We start from the raw sequence: 20,243 nt of genomic DNA on the forward strand, positions 1-20,243 counted from the left end.
GAGTTTGTGACCATCAATTCTGATTATTCTGTTACGCCTTGTCCTTCATCATATATTTAGAACCCGTTCTTCTCCGGCCTGTTGCCCTCGACCATGCCCACAACGCCCTGTACGAAATCCACAACAACGTAAGATCCCAAGTCCCTTCCCGTCAACTTCCTACTCCATAGGCGCGTGGCTGAATAAGAAAGACACGCTCTCGCCATTATGCGTTCGTCTACAAGCCTCCGCGAGCCTGTGGTCAAAGGGTCAGTAGCCACGCTTGGGCTTTGGTCAGAAGGAGGCTTACGTGGGTGAAACATCGATCTCCTCCAACTTGGGGCACCGCTTTCGCTTCTCGGAGAAGGGCACGGTGTTGGTGGCGACGACGCGGCTGAGGGCGTCGCAGTCGTTGAGGGTTTTCAAGGCGTTGCCGGAGAAGATGCCGTGCGTGACCAGCGCTACGATTGAGGACGCGCCGTGTTCGCGGAGGGTGTTGGCGGCTTTGGCGAGGGTTCCACATGTGTCTGGTGGCGGATTCGATTAGTTTGATAGGGAGGGTTGAGGGGGGAGGACTTGGGGTGCGGATGCGTACCGGCCATGTCGTCGACTAGGATGGCGCATTTGTCTTTGACGTTGCCCACAAGGGTCATCTGTGGCGACACTACGTTAGCTTTAGCTCTTCGGAAGTGAGATCGGGCTTGGGCTTGCCTTCGAGACCTCGTTTCTAGAATTCTCGGTATTAGAAGGCACCTATAAGATAAAGAGGCGCACTTACGGTCGGCTACGCTCCTTACTACAATCATATTGTCAGTTTGTTGCTGTGGTGGACATAATGTACTCATTGCTTACTGGATCAAAGCGAAGTTCAAATCAAGCCTATCAGCCAAGCTCGTCGCTCTCTTGGCTCCTCCAGCATCTGGAGACACGATCACTGCTTTGCGGACGTCGACATTTTCTCGGATCCAACGGAGATAACTTGGCTAATGACGGTCAGTCGCTCTGGTGTCTTATTCCATATAAGAAATCTAAGCGCGGCTCACCTCGGCATACAAGTTGTCGACCTATGCTTGATGATTAGTGGAAACAAGCTTGTAGACACCGTTCCTTAACATACCGGTACATTGAAGAAACCTGCAATGATCAGAAACTTGCTTGAATGTAGGGTCTGAGGCATGGACAGACCTTGTATCTGCGACGCGTGTAGATCCATCGTGATGACGTGAGAGCTTGAAGGTGTTAGGAGAAGTTGACGGAAAGGGGTAGGGCTGCGTACCAGCCTGCTGTCTGTAGCATGTTCGCCTTCAGGAATCATTAGCAACGCCAAAGCTCCGGACGTGTTCTTTGTGCAGCCTCACCATGAGCTTCTTGATATTCAACATTCGTCAGTAGATGACCCGTAGTACTTTGGCAATCAGGAACTGACCGCAGTGATAGGAGCGCGAGACTTGTCCTTCTTATCCTGACGGGCTAGACATTATCTCAGTAGAAAGAGGGAGAGACGCATAGAGCAGACAAACCGTATGGGAAACTGAAAGACGTATTAGCGAGGCAGACCAGTTATCATAAGACGCGAAGGACTTACTTGGGAATGACCGCTGTGATTCGACGAGCTGAAGCGGTCTTGCAGGCATTTATCATTATGAGGAGCTCCATGAGGCCGTCGTTGATGTCGCCAGGTGCAGTACTCTGTAGTATGAAGACTGGCGGTATCAGATACGGAGGTAAGAGAGGAAAAGGGGGCATGAAGCATACCATCTTCGTCTCGGACACTGGGGTAGCATGGATTAACAGATGGCTTGTGGATTCGATATTGGTTTTGGTGATTACCTCTCGCCAATTGTGACAGAAGTTTCGTTGTTCGAGTATTGCAGGACAAGCACTTTGGTCTCGAGAACAAGCCCAATCAGATGGTTTACCCAAGGGACTGGAAGTTAACCTACCAACTCGATTTGCAGCCTGTGGATACATTTAGTATCTACGTACGTTCTCATGCTGGGACATACATACCTATCAGCAACCAGTTTCGCCAACTCAGGATGGGAATTGCCTGTGTGAATTGGTTAACTTCGACAGACGAGCCTGCATAAATGAGCCATACCAGTCAGCAGCTTGACTATGTAATAGTCAGCCTCATTATACTCTCTGAACCTGGAGCAATAAGCAATACATACTAGAGTTCGTTGCCATGGTGTTTTGAAGGTGCCTAAGCCGGCAGGATCATGCTTGATGATTTCGTGCTTGAAGAGCTCAGAGTCCGAGTCAAATGAAGAATCCGATCCCTCTCGGCTACGGGTAATGTTCGGAGATGCTATGATGCACAAGATCTCGCCACTCAGCCTTAACCGTCTTGATGGGGGCGGATTATACCTCAAAAGTATGGATCCCGACCGAATCATACCCCTACACCAAATTCACCCATACATGGGGTATAATTCGGTAATTTGTCATTGCCTGGGTCATGATTTAGTAAGTCATCAAAGTAACCTCAAATTATAAAGATGATAACCCGCGGTCCAGCCTATTCGATCATAGAAGTAAAAGAATTTCTTCAACCGTATTTGAATTCTATCCGTCTAAAAATACTTATCAGACGAAAACCGAGTGCGCGAAATTTCGACTCCTCGAAGGTCAAACCCGACCATCACCACACCCCATCATACCACCGTCATTAATAATCGAGTCGACGACTACTATCAGACGCTCAACAAGTCTACCGCTATCATCACCTTTATTAGACTATCTTATACCAGGAAGCTATTTAAGGCCCTCGTCAAATTATACCCCAAGCAATGGCAAATTATCGAATCATACCCCATTTTTTGGTGTGATTTGGTGTAGGGGTATGATTCGGTAATTTGCCTGTCTTGATGGCAAACACGGGCTAATTACTAATTCATACCCCGAAACTATGAATCCTTACCGAATCATACCCTAATTACTGAATCATACCCCTAGGGGTTGATTCATAATTTGCCATTACTTGGGGTATGATTCGGTAATTTGCCATTCATGACAAAATCGCAAAGGAGAAAAATTCGCGACCTGGGCCATCGACCATAGAAAAGACGAAATATCTCCGACCGTATTTAATGGGTGACCTACCAGCTTAAATATCAGACGAAGCCAGTGGGTGTTGAGCAGCTCCCACGGGGCCTGCGCGCCCTACGGGAGTCCCTATTTAGGTTTAATAGGGGTCTGGCTGTCAGCGCAGACACCCCGGGATCTTTTTTGCGCTTGACAGCCAGACACCCCTATTTAGACCTAAATAGGGCCCCCGTGGGGTGCTGCTAACAGTGGGCTAAATATGGCCCCCAGCCTGTCTACACCCAGTCTGCGACTCTCACACATAGTCTTCACTCCCAATAGTCTACACAAATTTATTACCGAATCATACCCAGCATTAATCCTTACCGAATCATACCCCAATTTTGGTGTAGGGGTATTATTCAGTAATTAGGGGTATGATTCGGTAAGGATTCATATTTCGGGGTATGATTCGGTAATTTGCCTGTCTTGATGGCAAACACAATACTTACTTGTTGATAATGTTTGAGATTGAAGAATTTACAAGAAAACATTAGTGCAGCCTGGAAGGCATTGCTCAGTCGTTGCTAGTCCTCGACGGTGGTGGCTTCCATTGTGCTCCGGGGAATCTACCCCTGGCAAGCTTGACAACCGTCCATCCACGGTGACGGTGTTTTGAGCATGAGAGCGCAGTTCCCACTGGACGGTACGTACCTCCAAACTGTTAGTGAGAGGCCTGAAGCTCGGATGTCTTCCGGGTTCGAAAACCTGTAGGCATACTACATACGTGTTTTTTGACTTTCAACAGGCTATGGAGATATCGTCAATGTTCTCGATGGATTTGGTACGTTTCGGATTGATCGTTCTCTTCTGGTCTATCCGCCGTGTTCTGCGAGTCCCATGACCGGGTTCTATTACTGCATACAGCGGTCTTTTGCCGGTGTTTTCTGCAAGAGTCTACGATTGGCTCTATTCTCACTGCACGGCTCCCGTGGTTTCCGGGGCGACTTTTACACTCGCTGTAATCTTACACCGGTGAGGTCGTGGAGGAAGAGGAAACCATTGCTTGCTGTGTAAGTATGAAAGCTGTCTAACATCGCACAGGCGGCTGAGAGGAAAGATATCAAAGTCCTCTTGGGCAGCGATTGCTCATCAAGTAATGAATAGCCGGGCCTTTCGTCTCTAACAATTAATCTGGCTACGTACGGGAACATGATTCCATTTTCTCATACCTTTAGGCCACAGGAACAGTATTCTACGGCCATTCTCAAGATCGAAGCGCCTGCAACGTCTCAGGTAGACGTGTTCCCGAATTACGCACACTTTCCACTTCGCAATCCCGCAAATGCCCCTCATACTGCCTTCAAGACCTCCCTCTCCGCTTGTCGATTGTAGATTTCATTTTCGGGGCGGAAACATTCCCGGTGGGATAATACCTCCCCCAGTGCCTTTCAAGGCTGCTGCACCGATCCCGAGGTGGTCTTCCTCGTCCGTTGATTCCTCGGTTTCCTCGGAGTTTCCTGTTGGGCCGGCAAGAGGAACAATGTAAGCATGCTTGAACAATAAGTCGGACGATGAAGGAGCTGGAAGTGATTTCCTGGTGCCCTTAGCCCGATCGGCCGCTTTCTGCTCTTCCTCCTTATCCTCGACAGTGATTGCGTCAGCGGTGGACGACCCTGGCACCTCAGTGATATTCGTGCCTGAATCTGATAATGATGGGACAGGTCCTGCAAACGGTCCATCTTTGATGTAAGCGGTGCATCGCTTGTCCAAGATCGGAAATCGGCGCAAGAATCGCAGGTGAAAGTCTCCAGATGTCTTCCACTCCTCATCGCGCTGAATAGCGACGAGGAACTGGCCAAAATCCTGATCCCGATCTATCAAAATCTGAACAGGTAGTTTCCCATCTTCGACCACTTGAATCGAACATTCACTTCCCGCATCGGTTTGGAACATAAATCCACCAACGACCGAGGTGTCTATGGAGCGGGTGCCAGATAGTGGGGTCCAGTCTACGTCTGCTCGGACGGTCTCGCCGGTCTAGAGGTAGGGGATTAACAGATACTGAGGGCAAGAAGGGGGGGGAACAAACCTCGTCTTTGATCTTTGCTTCGAGAAACTCGCCGCCTTCGTCCCCCATTTCAATAAAAATTGGTGGCATAAAGGTGCTTGTAGCCTGGGTTTCATGAGGGTTGGCGGGAGGGGGTGTATGAAGGACGTATTTGGGGCTCATGGTGTTATGCTTGTGTGGATCTGACACTTTGGAACTCGTAACGAGCGTTGAGGGTCTGTTCGCCTTTACCGCTGAAGTGTCGTTCCTATATTGAAATGGGTGTCAATGCTTGCATAGTGGAGGTAAAATTGCTGCCTTCGATGCGAAAAGCCAGGTTCATGTGCAGTAAGCGGACTGGGCAGGCGCTTTTCTTGCGGTTCATGCGGAAAGGCAATTTTGATGTGCAGCATAGGGAACTAGGCGGGCAGTTTTCTTGCATCTGCCACGACGAGAATCGCATCTGGGAGGACTGAGGTTGGTCGGAGACTCTTCTAGCAACCTTTTCACGTCAAGCGATAACAGTAAAGGTCTGGACGGGCTTGGAGATTGTCAATATGCTCACGGTAACGGCGTAAAGCCTGGCATACTCCCGGTAAAAACGGCAACCTTGAGCGCCCGGTCTCCTCGATCCTGCACAACAATTTGTACAGCTCAAAGATAGCTGGCGGTTAATGCGTAGATTCAGTAGAAGCAGGGTGTCGAAGAGGTGTGACAAGGCGAATCCTTCTACTTGTAGCAAATCCTACAATGTTGGGAGACCGATCCTTTAAACCTGCAACACTTTCTGGCAGAGTGCGTGCCGAGGGCAAAAGCGAGTGACTTTGATCAATCTCCTGTCTCCATAAACTCCGTTTGAATACTCGGACTTGTAACAGGAGCACCTCGGCGCGAAAAAAAACGCACCGTACTTTCGCCCAAGCCGCAAGTTTCCCCTTTTTCCAAAAGTGCGACAACATACTCCCAGGGTAGGTTAGGATCATCCTCTACCAGAGTGATTACTCCTTGCGGGCTACCAACAATCAGGCCACCTGCGGAGCTGTGCTTGTTGACTAGGATAGCCACGACCACCGAGGCGTCGATAGCGTGAGTCACGGTCACTGTTCTCCAACTGCACTCTTCTTCAACGCGTTCCCATGACTACGAGCGAGTATGTCGAAAGATCCTTGATGAGGAGGACTGAGGTATCCACAATCCATGTTTTCAACAGTCTCCACGAGCTTCTGGTCACTGTGCGCAATATCAGTAGCATCAATTGCCATTCTCTGTCCATCGAGTTGTCCCAGAGATTTTGATCTTTGCCGCGGAGGCCGGAAAACATTGCTGATCTGCGGAATAATCTCACGACGGACTGCCGTTTGTCTTGCAGTCTTCGTTGACCCTCATGGCCACGATGATGTACTCGTCGGTTTGGGTCGGTCCCGGTATGATAGCTACGAGTCTTTTATTGCCATGAATCATCAGGTCTCCAGCCCCGCTCCTTCTCTCCACGAGAACAGCGCAGATATCGTCAGTCTCAATCGGTTCGACACCTACCCTTAGGCTCTCATCGAATTCAAGCATGTTTTCCTGGCCGATTTGTGTGATCGGGAGCTAGATTTCTGGTGCGGTTCAGGAGACGTGTACCAGGTTTCCGATTATTTCTTCCAGCTTGCGATCGCTATGAGCAATATTATTCGCTGACTTCGCAGGGAAGTGTATCCTTTCATGATAGTAGGACTAGATCTGCAACGTTATGATCAATCTTAAGTGGGTGTATGGGCCTGGAAGCTTTCAAAATGCAAGATATCCGGAGCCCTTAGACGAAGCGGTGGTCGCTGTGCTTGTCCACAAAGACAGGTAAGAAGGCTATGTAAGGGTGGTTGGCCGAACGGTGCAGAACATCCTCACAGGTCAAGGAGATGATCGCAAGACTAGCTGGATGCATGGCCGATCTCATGTGAAGTTATACCGGCGCAGCAATGGGGAAGGAGAAGGAGAAGGATAAAAGCCCTAGAGAATGCCTCTCTTAAAAGAGCAGTATTTGTGCTGTGTTCCCTCTATCGTTCCCTCGAAGAATGAACTAGCAGGGATTACAGCCTTGGCGCCTAAACCGGAATCGTTAGTTTTGTACGACGTGCGTTGCTTCGCTCTGCACACGTTAACAGAATGCAATTGTCCTATGCGCCGTGAGCTGGCTTGCCGTACAAACATACCCCTATTGGCTCTCATTTATGCAGTCCCGAGATCTGACTTATACATGGTAGCAAACTCGCTTGCTTTGGAGCCACGAAGCCCGGTCAACGTGCAGAACACGTTGAATCCGACACATCACATCTGCGCATCATCAAGTGCTATTTCACTGATGGTATGTCAAAACAAAACAACTGGCAATGCTCAAAGAGCTCGAAAGAGACCTGCAAGCATATAGAAGGATATGCCACAGCCCAAGGGCTCGTCTCCATCCTCATTGTTTTAGCAGACCAAACCAGCCATGGCAACAAGTCACCCGTGGGGCTCGCTCTAGCTACATACTACACCAATACCGAACAGCCATTATCGCTGTGTTCTGGAGGACCCGGCTGGGCGGCGTTAACATTGCGCTAATCTTGAGTCGCTTACGTACCCAGTCAGCAGCTCGGCTAGGAAAGCGTTTTTGACTTGTTACGGCCAATGACTGGTCATGGCTTTCCGCTGTTGCTACAAAAATAAGGACCGGGATCTGCTTGTGCACAATCTCAATCAAATGAAGACTGAGGTTTTTAACTCCATATGCTTTTGCATCAGACAAATGAGCGACCAAGTATAGTCACAGCAAATGTCGAGCCGGAGTGGCAATATGGGTCACGACTGTTGCCCCGCTTTTCACCCTAAGTCTTCAAGCACGTGAGTCGAAGCTCATCATCATTGGAGAATAAGCGCTGATCGACATGAGAGGAATAGCTCCTGCCTGTTTGTTCCGTCACCTAAGCCAAGGATCATTTTGATATCGCGTGGCCAGGAGGACTAGCCCGAAATTATGCAGGCCTTCTCCATGATTCGTCAAATGAATGAGCGAACAAGCCGAGGATGAGCGAATTTCTTGGCGTCGGAGCCATCCAGTCTGCGCTCAGACCCTTCGCCATGTCTATGTCAAAGAAATGTTGTGTTAAGTATTGAGTCATGCGATAATAAGAACAGCATGCCATCTTCTCCAACATACCCTTCGTTAACAGTCAACGCTCATCAGTACAAATATTAAAATAACAAAATATACACGACGTGACGTTGTGATGGCCCCCCAAAGTTCCTTCAAGGTCACTAAGTCTAGGAAAACACTCTCCAAAAAACCAAAACTGGCCACCATTGCCGGAGATAATCCTTCTTCCTACGGGTGCGGCCCTGCCATTCCGCATCCCACTCCGAAATTCGACCTGGATGAACTAAACTGTATTCTATCCCTAGACTTGCTACAAACGCTGTTAATCAAAACGATCCCGTTGCTATCAACTATGAAATCGGACATGCTCGCTCTTTCTACCCGTACGCCTCTGCCATTCCGCATCCCACTCCCAAGCTTGACCTTAGTGGACTAACGCGGGTTATATCCCTAGACACTCAAATACCTTTATACATCTTAACGGCATCTACTTCACCCTTGAAGAGTGCCAGCTCATATGCTTTCTACGCGAAATGAGTGCAGACGTTGATCTTGTCTCTGAGATCATAAAGCATGAGCGGAAATCTCCAGAGCCCGTCAACTGCGCCGGCTTGTATGAGTATATTTGGAATGCAAACCCTAGCGCAATGACCGGCCAGGTCATACTCCCTCTTCTTGCTGATGTTGGAGCCGCACGGGCAAAAGCGCAGACCGCGTATACAAAGTGGATGGAGTACATGACTGCGGTGGTTTGGAAGTTAATTTCTCTCTTGTTTCTTGCGTAAGACAGCCAACGGCTTACTTCTGCGTATCAGGTATCAGGAACAGCAACGGAATCAAGAAGTCCTTAACATGGCTCCTAATCCATTTTATTGGATGAATTTAGTACCCAGGAGACCACTATTCGGAGAGGTCAGCCACATCCCATATTCTTGGACTGAGCCTGGGTGGGATATAGGAGCGGCATTCAATACGGCAGCGGTATGGGAATAGCGCTTCGAAAGGCAGTGACACGGCTGGCGAAAACCCCAGGGAGAAAAGTACGGATGACCTCCGATTGTAAAGTTCTTTGTTACGTTTGATGACTAGGCCAGTCCACACAACACGATTGTTTCAGCTGTCTAAGACAGTATCTTTGTCTCGATATCAAAGTCTTTGTTCGCCACACAATTCCAACGTTATATTACTAATCAATACGTCAAACCCGCTTGTCTTCATACGAATTTGCCACGGTAGGATCTATTCATTTGCTTCGCAGGTCTATTTCTCCATCCCACACCTCTCGCAACTGCCCACATTTCAACTGCATCACCGAATACCTATTGTATCGATTCACTGCAAGCCATAATGCACGCTGAGAATGTCTGGAAATGGCTTGATGCCGTCGACCAAGACAATCTCGATCCTCTGGATCAGTGGGGTGTGCCACCGCTGCGATGCTCCCATCAGGATACACCATCTCCATCCAACAGTGTCTCTGACGGTGGTGATATAGAAACATACCAGCAACACTACAACAAGCGCAACGCAGACGTAGCGAGTTTCTTAGAATCCATACCCCCCGCGGGGATCCTCTTGCGTAACGGAAGCATCAGAGTTACCAGCCAAAATCCAAAGGTTTTCGCATGTGATGTGGAGAACGACAACCATCCTCAGTCGTTGCTACCTGGCTTTCCTACAAGTTTCGCACGCGTTGTGGAAAACAAGGATCATTCTCAGTCGTTCATCCCTGGCTTCGCTACAAGTTTTGAGGCAACAGGTCAACAGACTGACGCTTCTCCTGCCCGCCAACTACAAGTTTCAGGGAGAGAAGGCAACAGCGAATCTACCAACCCAAAACGGCTGCCAACATTTTCTGAGCGAGCTCGCGTGGGTGGTCCCTCAGGGGCCTTGTATTCAACCCCAATCATCCACGTTGAAGTCAAAGACTCCGTGGCTATCAACTGCCAAGGTGCAAAAGTCGTAGGAGAGTATCAGCAGAACGGTCTTCGAGGTCTCCCGGGTATGGCGGAGAAGCCACGGAGGAATAGCACCTTTGGTGAAGGAGTGCTACATCGAAACAATGCTACCAGGAGACTCTCCAATGTACGTGCAGGGCCCAAGGTGCATCCCAAACGCTGATAACTCGTACAGTGGACCTGCTGAACTGCTGGACTCCATCTTGTGCGTGGCTTTGGAGCAGATCTCTCTTCATTTACATAGCAAGGCTAATTCCAAGCACCTGATTCCACAAATGTCTCTTTGTCGCGCTGCACGCCCAAAACATCTCTCGCATCATTTTCACTTTTATGCTCACCTCACTGACTCCTCACAGGCCCGTTGCGCGTATTGCGATACAGTCTGTTTGGAATACCCTTTCTTTGTGTCCAGGTCAGAGCTTTAGATCCTTTCGGTCGCTAGCAGCAAGACTGCCGGGTCCCTGCAAGTTTGCTTACAGTCTGAAGTCTATTTCTTTGTGCCGACTTAGTGGTGTTCAACGTTGACTGGTTTCCTCCATGCTGACATACCACCTACTCCCTCTCTGTTGACGGGACTCCAACATCTGCTCACAGACATACATATACGAAAAACAGAGTTGGTTGGGTTTGGATTGCCCCGAGCGACATCTCCAGGGCTCCTCTCAAGCTATACTACCTGCAGAAGAAACCGTAACACTATTGCACAAGAATGACTAGCGAGTTCTCATCCCTCAAAGCCAATTAAGAGCATCCAACAACCGTCGTCTCCGATGACGTTTCAAAAATCGAACTCTGTCTGGAAAGTTTAAAAAGGGGTTTCACCTTCCCATGGAACCTTTTGGAAGTGGAATCTGGTCATCATCCTCATTCTGAATGACGCTAAGACGAAAAGCTGATGTGGGTGCTGGGGTACTCCTTCTTGGGACACTGAAACCGGCAGCGGGGTTCTCTAAGGAGACCGATGCGAGCTTGAGCGTTTGTGAGGAATCGTAACTTGCAAAAGCCGATTTTCGAACAAGTACTACACATTCTTGATGTCTCGGAACAATGAATCTGGCTAAAAACACAATGACCTTGTTTATAGAACCTAATCTCTTTGTTCACGCGACACTCCGAGACGACGGGCCCCTATATTCTCGGCCTTCGTCGAGCTTCTTTCCCTCTCCAGCATCTTCTCGTCTCTTACTTACACCAACGGCGCAAGAGCGACTCTCGAATCCATACTCTCCAAACGTCGAGAAGCTCGCACAACATTTCTCGTAGTAGCGCAAATACCATGTCGCTCTCCACAAGCTCGTCACAGCAAGCCACAGCAAGCCAAACGACTATGTCAATGACTCAAAAGCTCCGAGGCGTAGCCAGCAAGATCTTCCAAAAGATGAAGCTTCCCAAGAGCAAAGAGGATAGAAATTTCGAGGAACTCGGTTCCACCGAAATAGAAGTGGCGAGGTCTGCGACCTTCATACGTCCAACAGCGGCCCCTCAAATTGTCGACCTCCAGGCGATAAGGCAAAACATCCGTCCACAACCTGCACGTATATACACGCATGATTCTATGGTGCCGCGCTCTCAAGCAAATCTCAACAGCCCTGAGCTTCACCTTCAGAGATCCTTTGAGACGATGCACTCGCCGACAGAGACGGGCACGCCGCTACGTAGGAATCCGCAGCAAGTCTTCGTGTTTGAAGCGACGTCTGACCACTCGGCTACGGCTGCCTTGGACGACATCGTGGATTACGCAGATTATGAAAAACTTGATGACGATGACTCGGACCTGGATTGGAGCCTGCTAGATCTCCCAGAAAATGTCTACGGCAGACTGGCAAATGAGAGCCGCAATAGCCTGATATAGGCTCTGGGACCAAGGCCCTACGCAAAATGATTACTTCCTGCACAGTTGTCCCAGAGCCTAAGGCGTTGGGAGTCTGGTTTCAATTTCGGATCACTTACATTGCCGACTAGTTCCCGCCGATTAGTTCCCTATAGATTTGACACAAGTCCTTTCAAGGTCTTGCGTCGTACTAGACCACACACACTCTGTGAGACATTAATCCAAGACTTTACATCGTAAGCCCTCGCTTACTGTAACACTAGTATTGTCCACTGCACCCTCACATTTGTTGCACACAATGACTTCTTTGTGTCAATTCGCCCTCAACACCTATCATATTATACCTTAAATACTCCAAGCTTCTCTTCAACCATAAGTCCTTCATCTTCCATCACTTCTCGCTTTCAGCACGCGCGAGAAGGCACAGCAATCTGACAAGAGCATTAATACACACAGAAAAGCACAAGGCTCTAACAAGAGCATCAACAGGCACGCTCTCTTGAATATAATTATCTGGAACAACTAATATGCCAGCAATCTTGCAACTAGGATCCATGGCGAAGCAACCGTTTGCAGACGCCGCGACTGAATTCGCCCAACCCTCCGTGCAGTCACCTAGCGTGAGTAATCAACAGCTTCCAGAAGCCAAACCTGAAGAGACCCCAACTTCCAACATAAAGAAACTGGTACGCAAGCTGACCAAGAGGGTGAAGCCATCCAAGGAAAAGGGAGCGTCTCTACCAGCAGAGACTGATTCAGCTGAAGACAAGCTGGTAGGGTTCATTAGCAGGAACCCACAGCTATTTGTACCGGCAGAAGAGGAACGAAAGCAAGCTAGCCTTCAAATTCCGGAACTAGTCGTTCGAGCAAGGACACTGTCGAGGAGCCAGCGTCAACTAGAGCGTTTGGAAAACCCTCTGATTCTGGACGCTATCCCTGTCGAAGAGGCAGATGAGCAGGAGAAGGCCAAGGAGACGATGAGGCAATCTAGGACTGCGCGCTTTCGGAAGCGCTTGGAGGAGTACCTCTGAACGGTTCGGGATGATGGCAGATCTTGAATACTCAAGCGTAATCCGGTGAGCGCTACATTTGATTTCCTCTAATGAGTAGACATGCACAGTAATTGCTTTTTCAATCAAGAGCTCTAGCCTCAATGCAAAGCGTCCAAGTTTCATGCAGCACGTGAGAATAATCCACGTTGAGAACATCATCCTCCCAAACGAGAATTCCGTCAATCTTGACAATGGCCTTTGTAGTGGTAAGCCCATTTGTTCATACAAAGATGGAGCATGGAAAATTCTTCAACGAGATGAAAGGCTTTGTCTGTACCGCAAACCGCCTTTGTCCTCTCCACACTCACCCTACTCACGTCTCCCTTTTATACTCCCAGGCCGTCTCCCACCATCCTCCCTGAGTCCCTCCACCACCTCCCCCCTTTCTCGACCCAAGCATCCACGCCCGGCCCCAACCCAAAGCATCTCCCCACCCCCTCTCGACCCCCGCCTCCCACCCTTCAAGGCAACCCAACCCCCCCACAACGATGCGTCCGCATCCCCACCAAAAATGGGCCCTGCAACACCCCTCCGCCCCAAAATCCCCCCTCCGAACCCACCACCTCCACGCCCGCACCGCCACCCCCTTCATCCGCACCGCCCACCTGCCCCCGCAAGCCCGGCTCAACGCCCGCGAATCCCAGCTGCAGGACTACCTCGGGGCGGAACGCCCCACCCGGGGCGACGGCTCCCCGATCCACGCCAACCCGCAGCAGGTCTTCACCTTCTCGGCGACGGACGAGGCGCCCGCCAACACGGTCTTGGATGACGTCACGGAGTTTGTGGATCCGGTGCCCGGGCGGGAGCGGGGGGGGGGGGGGGTGTTGGTGGCGGGGGTGGTGTGGGGGGGGTTGTGACGGGTGGCGGTGGTGGCGGAGGGGGAGTGGCGGCGGGGGGTGGATGGGGAGCATTGGCGGATGGTGAGGGGTTTGGTGGGGGGGAGGGGGTGGATGTGGTGAAGGCGATGCGGGTGGAGAGGGGGGTGGAGGCGCTGGGGTTTTAGGGGTGGGGGGGGCGAGGGGGTTGGGGCGGCTTTCTGGGGGGGGGTTTTGAATGCTCGGGTGGTGTTTTTTTTTTTTTTTTTTTTTTTGGGGGGGGGCAATTTGTCTTTGTTGTTTTTATTACGACTTCGGTCCAGAAGGGTCTTTTCTATACGCGTCTTGTGAGATCTTTAAGTGAAACCACTCCATTCAGATCATTTACGATGACTTTGCTCGTGGAGATGATAGGATGCAGTGTGGGTGAAGGAGAGATTCTCAATTCGCCCAGACCATACCTCCTCCTAGTCAAAAGAATTACATAAGCGTAGTTAAACCCAGAGACTTTGCAAAGCTTTTTCAGACAAGGAAAATTGACAAAGCATTGCTGTAGAAGGAAGTGACCTCCCTTGAAAATCAAAAATGTCAGTATAGTTGACCCTAGAAACTTTACAAAGGCTTTACTGGTAGAAATAGACAAAGCATTGTTTGTGATGCGTCGTTGTTCATGGGACTCTTAGTCCCCTAAAGGATCTTTGCTGGTCAAAACACCGGTCGGCCTTGTCTAGACAATACCTTGTCCTCCGCAACAAAGACTCCAGCCGATTGTGTTCGCCCGCTCCATTTTCCCTCCCCATAAGTAACTTACCACGCCCCCCGTCCCTCGCCTTCCGCGTCTTTTCCAGTACACTCCGGCAGCTCACACTTTCCAATCCACAACACCTACCCACTCACCACCACCACCAACCCGAAACCATGGTCGACATACTAACCGACCGCAACGCCTCGCCCGTCCACCGCACCCAATCCACCATCGCCCTCGCCGGCTTCCTCAAACCCTGCCGCAGACCCGTCCTCCGCCACCTCGTCGGCGCCGCCTCCTTCGTCCGCTTCGACAGCATGCGCAAGGGCGAAGCGAGGGAACGCGACCGGGTCGAGGCCCTGCGCCGAGAAGCGGAAGCGGCGTTCGACCTGCACGACTCCGTCGAGCGCTGGATGCGCGGCGACGACCCCGTTTTCGGCGTCCCGAGCGAACGGTGGAAGGCGCTGCATCCGCAGATGAATTACCATCTGCAGAGGATCAAGCACAGGGAGCAGCATGAGCTGTGGGGACCGTCTAGGTTGGGGGCTTGTAAGGAGAAGGATAGGGCTACGATTGCGTTTTTGAACAGTGGAGGAGATGCGGAAGAGACGCTTTGGTGGCCGTCGGGTTTGGAGGAGGAGTTTTTGAACGCGCTGATTTGGCAGTGGAAGGGTGATACAGGTATTTGAGACCCTTTTCTTTGATTTCTGGAGTTTGGGGAGGGTGTGTGATAATTCAGATGTGTTTCACTACAATTGCATTGTTAAAGTCAATAACAATACCAGTGTTGTTTCTTACATGTATCTTTGTTCGTGAGATGAACAGTGGGTTCGTGTCTTTGTCCGGGAACGAGGAATGTCCCTGCACCTTTAAATGTACGTCTTCACCCTTCCTTTCCCCCAGCTCTAGAAACTCTTCCTCAACTTATTCTAGCTCACTCAACAACCGCTTCCTCAGCTCTAGCAACTCTTCCTCAACTTATTCTAGCTCACTCAACAACCGCTTCCCAAAATTTACAGATCAAACATTCAACCAGACTTCGAAGCTCACACCAAGATGTCTTCCAGGTCCGCGATTCATCAACTGCGCGCCACCCGTTCCAGAGTGGGTTCTTCCTCACAAGCGAACAGCGTGCTACACGGTTGGACCCCGGAGCCTGAGACCGAACGTGAGCCAGATCCATCCGAGGGTCCGCCCCTGAGTGACTTCGCGAGAGGTCTTCCGAGACGAAATCGTGCTCCTAGTGGACGACGACCGTCAGTGTCAAAGCCTACGGCTACAAATCGGGAAGAATCACGCCAGAGAAGGCCGTCCTTGGTAGAAAAATTGCGTGCTGCGGCTGGCCGACGCCCATCAGAGACCAAGCCCTCAGCGGTGTTTGGCCAGGGATCGCGGAAAAGAGGGTCTTCCAAGGATGCTCCCGTTGGCCGACGACTATCAAATGCTTCGTTGATAGCAGCAAATGATGCACCATCTCGAAAACGAGGGCCTTCCTTGGTCGCCAAAGCCAAGGAGATGGTAAATCGCCCTCGCACGAATACCAACGCCGAACCCTCCTTTCCCCGGCTCACAGACCTGTCTCGTCACGAAAAGTCTGCGAGTGAGAACGAAAAGGTACGTCTCTCAATCGAATCTATGACACGTAGCTTTGAACTTATCCAGCGTTGGAAGGAGCCGACTGATTGGCTCAAGCCATCGAATTGGTGGAAAAGAAATCACCCGGCCATGAACTTTCGTCTCTGGAGGATCATACAAAGAAACCCTCTTAACCATTTTGAGTTGCGGGCCTCCGCGGAAAGGAACGTTGAAGCCGCCAGACTTCTCTACGAGCAGAAGGGCGGGTTCAGCGGGGAGTGGTGGCCAGAAGACCTGGAGGAAGAGATTTTGGACTCTTGGTCTCTGAGTTTTGGCGGCCGCGATCCCCCTCGTAGTGAATGGACGCTGCCAGAGTAGAGGTTAGAGAAATGAAGTAGGTGTCGCTTTTAATATATTCTGTGTTTATTCCACCGACGCTGAAACATGCAATCACCTTCGTTTCATCCGATCGAATACGACGCTATGATTATTGTGGATGTTGTCTGCTGATTCGAATGCGGTGAGATTTGTCGCTGCTGAGTTCGCCGTGAGCTCAATGTCTTCAGTCTGAGTTATGGACATTTTATTGGTAACTGCTTGATGCTCGGACGATCAATCGCGGAAGTAATGTGAGGTGATGGGTTGTAGGCTCACAACACGGACCTCGTTGAAGAGGGATGTCGTGGCACGTGGTGGCCAAAAGGCGGTGAGAAAGAAAAGGAATTTCTTTTGAGGCGGATTGTATTTGCATTGGCAGCTGAGGATAATCCAAGCAGACGAAAATACTTATGTTGTAGGTCCAGGTTAATTAAATGATGGAATGTGCGCCTGCATTGGTCTTTGTCTAATTTTGGTGGGCGCCGTCCGGTTACTCCTCTTATCTGTCCTTGGATACTCTATAGCCCGGAGTACATAAAGTTATGCACACCTCCCTTCCAAATCGTAATTCTCAGAGTGGCATTATTCTTCATCCTGCCTTGAGGCATTTTTTGTTGGGTTTGGCGGATGTGAGAATTGAGCAAAGATGGCATTAATTATTGTGGCTGTGCGACCGGCTTGTCAGCCAATGAAAAGGATGAAACAAACTTACTCTATTAAAGTAGCGAGCTCCTTTACCATCAACCGACTTTTGAGCCTCAGGATCGGGACGATGCGACGGTGATCTATTCTGGGATTCTTGTTCAGTTTCATCCATCGTGAACACACCAGAATTTTTCACCGTTCGTGATTGTTCGATTAATTGCATGGCTGTATTCATACCTCTAGAGATGGTCGATGAAGGTACTAATCGTTTAGCCTTGAGATAGGTGTAAGAATGGTCAGGAATATTCTGATCATGCCACTAGATTAATTAATAGAAAAGAGTGGCAGATGAAATTCTGGGGCTGTCCTGTCAAACATTATGTTTCGATCAACAGGTGGCGCAATCCGCAAATCAAATCCCCTTCCTTTCTGATGACTCATATTCCTACCATTTATACTGACGCCTTCAAACATTCATCCTCTGCTCCCAGAGCCATCAAGTCTCAAACCAAGTGTCGCGCAACTCTCTTACCCATCCCAGGCACTGCTTGAGTCATGCTCCTGTCAGACGAATGATTTGCGGCTTTGCATGTTTCACTGCTTCGCCATTGCCATTCTGTGGTGATTTGGACACTGATGCTTGAAACAGATCCAAATACTTGCTTCGCTCTCCCATGATGCTCCAATGGTCTATATTAAGGGCTGATGGCTTCCTTTCTCTGCCCTCTGACTGCTGCCTTCTGACTTCGCCATTAGGCTCCCCACTTCCTTGCTGTCCGAATTTTGCACTATGTGTCTAAATATGGTAGGGAAGTATTGGCAGTATCACATCGATTTTTATATCAGCAGGATGACCTCCTTTCCCTCCGCCTGGCTGTCGTTCCCATACACCGCCATCTCTGATCCCCTCACGCGAGACTACCATGATACCTTGAATATATAAGAGCCTACTACACCCGCCAAATCGAGTCCCAGAAAAGCACCATCACTCAAATATAACCACTTAAACCAACCATATCCAGCCCACCTACCTAGCACCCTTACCGACCATGAAAGCCCAAACCCTCGCCCTCGCCCTCGCCCTCTCCGCACCCCTCGCCTCCGCCTACCAAGGCAAAATGACCAACTACCAAGTTTCCGCCGGTCTAACCTCCTGCGGAACGACGCACGCCGACTCGGAAATGGTCGTCGCCCTCTCCCTCTCCCTGATGCAGCAAGGCTGGCCCGGCAACCCAAACGACAACCCCATGTGCAACACCTACATCAACATCTGGAACCCCGACACGCAGGTCCTGACCCAGAACGTTAAAGTCGTGGACTCCTGCCGCGGCTGCGCCATGTACGATATCGACGCCAGCAATGCCGTCTTCGCCGCCGTGGCAGATCCGGCCCTGGATCACGGAAACGGCTGGGAGATTGTCGATTGGGGAGGAAACGGAGTCGGCGGGAAACGTGATTTGGGCCTCGAGACGTTGACGGTCGGGCCGGTGGGGAAGCGGGAGCCGCATCATCCGCATGCTAAGGTGGCGAGGGAGGAGAAGGGTGATGGCGATGATAGCCAGATGGCCGGGTGAGCAGCTGCGCTGCCGTACAGTATTGCCGGTTGGGTTCTTTTCACATTGCTGGGCACGTTGGCATGCTCACTACACTCCTTTGGTCTTCTTCTTCGATCCGGACTGGCTGCACTTTGGTTGTGGTAGGCCAGCACGCCCTACTTTGCGCTTTCGACATTCTTTTTGGCTAGTCCTGTCGATCTTTGGCCGGGCACGGTGGTGCGCTCATTACACTCATTCAGTCTTCCCTCTTCTTCTTCGATCCAACATGGGTCCCTTTCGGTTCGGGCACGTTGGCATGCCCATCGACACTCTTTCGGCTTCATACCCATTTTGCTCGAACATTGGGACTGGCTCCCGGATCTCTCGTCATTCTTTTGCCGTTCTGGCGTTCTACCGTTCTTCCCGTCTTTTCTTTAGTTGGCTTGGGCACGTTGGCATGCTCTCACTCTGCTTTTCTGCTTGTACTGTTAGCGGCATTCTGGTGTTGGGTTTCGGGCTCGTTGGCAAGCCTGTTGTCTTTGCTATTTTGATTTTGTACACATAGCGGTCGGAGTTCGTTTGTGTCATTGATTCACTGTATATAGTCAGCGCCAGTTCTCACATGTCAATAATCTCGACTATCAGCGGCGCCATCTGGTCTCGTGCAAAGTGCCTGGAAATAAGTATACCTAGACTTTTCTTCTTCTTCCAAAGGGTTCCATTCCTGCCAATCATCTGGATGCTTCTCCCGCATCATTTTTCAATTTTCCCTACGCAGCCATGTTAGCATAGAAGAGCACCTTTCATCACCAGCAGCACCCAAAGTCCCCCTCCAAGGGCTCAATCAATTCCATCTACCAACAACCTTCAGCAGCCATGGCGGGCATCGCACAAAGCGTCATCCGTCTCCATCAAGAATCAACAACTCAAGATAGCACTGATGATGAGATATTCTTTCCACAACTCTAGACCGATCTCGTGTTTCAATCTAACAGACAAGGCGAGCTCTTCACTCTGACCCATCAGATAATCTTCAGAATCTCAGTCTGATTCAATACAGCATTGTTCGACCGCACAAAGACGTCGCCGATCTGAAGGGTAAGAACACATCTCTTCGCACGCAGTATCAAACCGCAAATGTCCACGCGAGTATCCCAATCCTCTCCTCCGTCCCCTCCTCGTCCCTCGTCCCTCACTCTCACCAAAGCACACCGCAAACCTCTCCATCAACTACCCAACCTCCACAAAAACAGATCAACCCACCAAACCCCACCCCCACCACCACACCCTCCCAAGCATACCACAACCCGCTCTTCAGCCGCTCACCCGACTCAAAACCAGACTCCATACCAACATCTCCAAATACAGCGAACAGCCCGGAGAACCCCCGTCGCCGCACGCCGGTTCAACCCCCACGTCACCACCACCAAAACGCATCCAGACCCCAATCTTCCCCACTAGATCTCATAACCAGCGAGGCAAATTTTTCATCTCCGGAAGGGTGCTCGTACAGCGCGCAAAGGAGGTCAACGAGC

The 20,243-nt window shown here is 50.3% G+C and overlaps 11 protein-coding genes across 11 annotated transcripts; 7 read left to right on the plus strand and 4 right to left on the minus strand.

Annotated features, from left to right (window-relative positions):
• Positions 1-159: 159 nt before the first annotated feature.
• Positions 160-632, minus strand: HO173_001416 (uncharacterized protein; the record flags this gene model as incomplete). The annotated part of the gene is made up of 3 exons (XM_037303355.1): positions 160-235; positions 290-506; positions 575-632. 3 exons carry the CDS (start codon positions 630-632, stop codon positions 160-162), a joined length of 351 nt encoding a protein of 116 aa, XP_037170002.1.
• A 121-nt stretch (positions 633-753) lies between these two features.
• HO173_001417 (uncharacterized protein) lies at positions 754-2,169 on the minus strand (the record flags this gene model as incomplete). The annotated part of the gene is made up of 13 exons (XM_037303356.1): positions 754-775; positions 832-962; positions 1,023-1,043; positions 1,097-1,113; positions 1,256-1,281; positions 1,338-1,346; positions 1,565-1,682; positions 1,735-1,751; positions 1,810-1,868; positions 1,923-1,938; positions 1,990-2,029; positions 2,081-2,095; positions 2,154-2,169. 13 exons carry the CDS (start codon positions 2,167-2,169, stop codon positions 754-756), a joined length of 507 nt encoding a protein of 168 aa, XP_037170003.1.
• Positions 2,170-4,404: 2,235 nt separating this feature from the next.
• On the minus strand, positions 4,405-5,239 carry HO173_001418 (uncharacterized protein; the record flags this gene model as incomplete). The annotated part of the gene is made up of 2 exons (XM_037303357.1): positions 4,405-5,046; positions 5,099-5,239. 2 exons carry the CDS (start codon positions 5,237-5,239, stop codon positions 4,405-4,407), a joined length of 783 nt encoding a protein of 260 aa, XP_037170004.1.
• A 914-nt stretch (positions 5,240-6,153) lies between these two features.
• On the minus strand, positions 6,154-6,619 carry HO173_001419 (uncharacterized protein; the record flags this gene model as incomplete). The annotated part of the gene is made up of 2 exons (XM_037303358.1): positions 6,154-6,286; positions 6,402-6,619. 2 exons carry the CDS (start codon positions 6,617-6,619, stop codon positions 6,154-6,156), a joined length of 351 nt encoding a protein of 116 aa, XP_037170005.1.
• A 1,688-nt stretch (positions 6,620-8,307) lies between these two features.
• Positions 8,308-9,167, plus strand: HO173_001420 (uncharacterized protein; the record flags this gene model as incomplete). Its single annotated transcript, XM_037303359.1, has 4 exons — positions 8,308-8,408; positions 8,480-8,557; positions 8,629-8,931; positions 8,990-9,167. 4 exons carry the CDS (start codon positions 8,308-8,310, stop codon positions 9,165-9,167), a joined length of 660 nt encoding a protein of 219 aa, XP_037170006.1.
• A 354-nt stretch (positions 9,168-9,521) lies between these two features.
• Positions 9,522-10,319, plus strand: HO173_001421 (uncharacterized protein; the record flags this gene model as incomplete). Its single annotated transcript, XM_037303360.1, has 2 exons — positions 9,522-10,259; positions 10,308-10,319. The coding sequence occupies 2 exons, from the start codon at positions 9,522-9,524 to the stop codon at positions 10,317-10,319; spliced, it is 750 nt and encodes a 249-aa protein (XP_037170007.1).
• Positions 10,320-11,408: 1,089 nt separating this feature from the next.
• HO173_001422 (uncharacterized protein) lies at positions 11,409-11,984 on the plus strand (the record flags this gene model as incomplete). The annotated part of the gene is made up of 1 exon (XM_037303361.1): positions 11,409-11,984. One exon carries the CDS (start codon positions 11,409-11,411, stop codon positions 11,982-11,984), a length of 576 nt encoding a protein of 191 aa, XP_037170008.1.
• Positions 11,985-12,490: 506 nt separating this feature from the next.
• HO173_001423 (uncharacterized protein) lies at positions 12,491-12,994 on the plus strand (the record flags this gene model as incomplete). Its single annotated transcript, XM_037303362.1, has 1 exon — positions 12,491-12,994. One exon carries the CDS (start codon positions 12,491-12,493, stop codon positions 12,992-12,994), a length of 504 nt encoding a protein of 167 aa, XP_037170009.1.
• A 1,754-nt stretch (positions 12,995-14,748) lies between these two features.
• HO173_001424 (uncharacterized protein) lies at positions 14,749-15,264 on the plus strand (the record flags this gene model as incomplete). The annotated part of the gene is made up of 1 exon (XM_037303363.1): positions 14,749-15,264. The coding sequence occupies one exon, from the start codon at positions 14,749-14,751 to the stop codon at positions 15,262-15,264; it is 516 nt and encodes a 171-aa protein (XP_037170010.1).
• A 367-nt stretch (positions 15,265-15,631) lies between these two features.
• HO173_001425 (uncharacterized protein) lies at positions 15,632-16,528 on the plus strand (the record flags this gene model as incomplete). The annotated part of the gene is made up of 1 exon (XM_037303364.1): positions 15,632-16,528. The coding sequence occupies one exon, from the start codon at positions 15,632-15,634 to the stop codon at positions 16,526-16,528; it is 897 nt and encodes a 298-aa protein (XP_037170011.1).
• A 1,694-nt stretch (positions 16,529-18,222) lies between these two features.
• On the plus strand, positions 18,223-18,747 carry HO173_001426 (uncharacterized protein; the record flags this gene model as incomplete). Its single annotated transcript, XM_037303365.1, has 1 exon — positions 18,223-18,747. The coding sequence occupies one exon, from the start codon at positions 18,223-18,225 to the stop codon at positions 18,745-18,747; it is 525 nt and encodes a 174-aa protein (XP_037170012.1).
• Between the last annotated feature and the right edge of the window lie 1,496 nt (positions 18,748-20,243).

The sequence above is a fragment of the Letharia columbiana genome (assembly GCF_014066305.1).
Source record: "Letharia columbiana isolate WasteWater2 chromosome Unknown Sc0000002_s0, whole genome shotgun sequence".
NCBI classification, from domain to species: Eukaryota; Fungi; Ascomycota; class Lecanoromycetes; order Lecanorales; family Parmeliaceae; genus Letharia; species Letharia columbiana.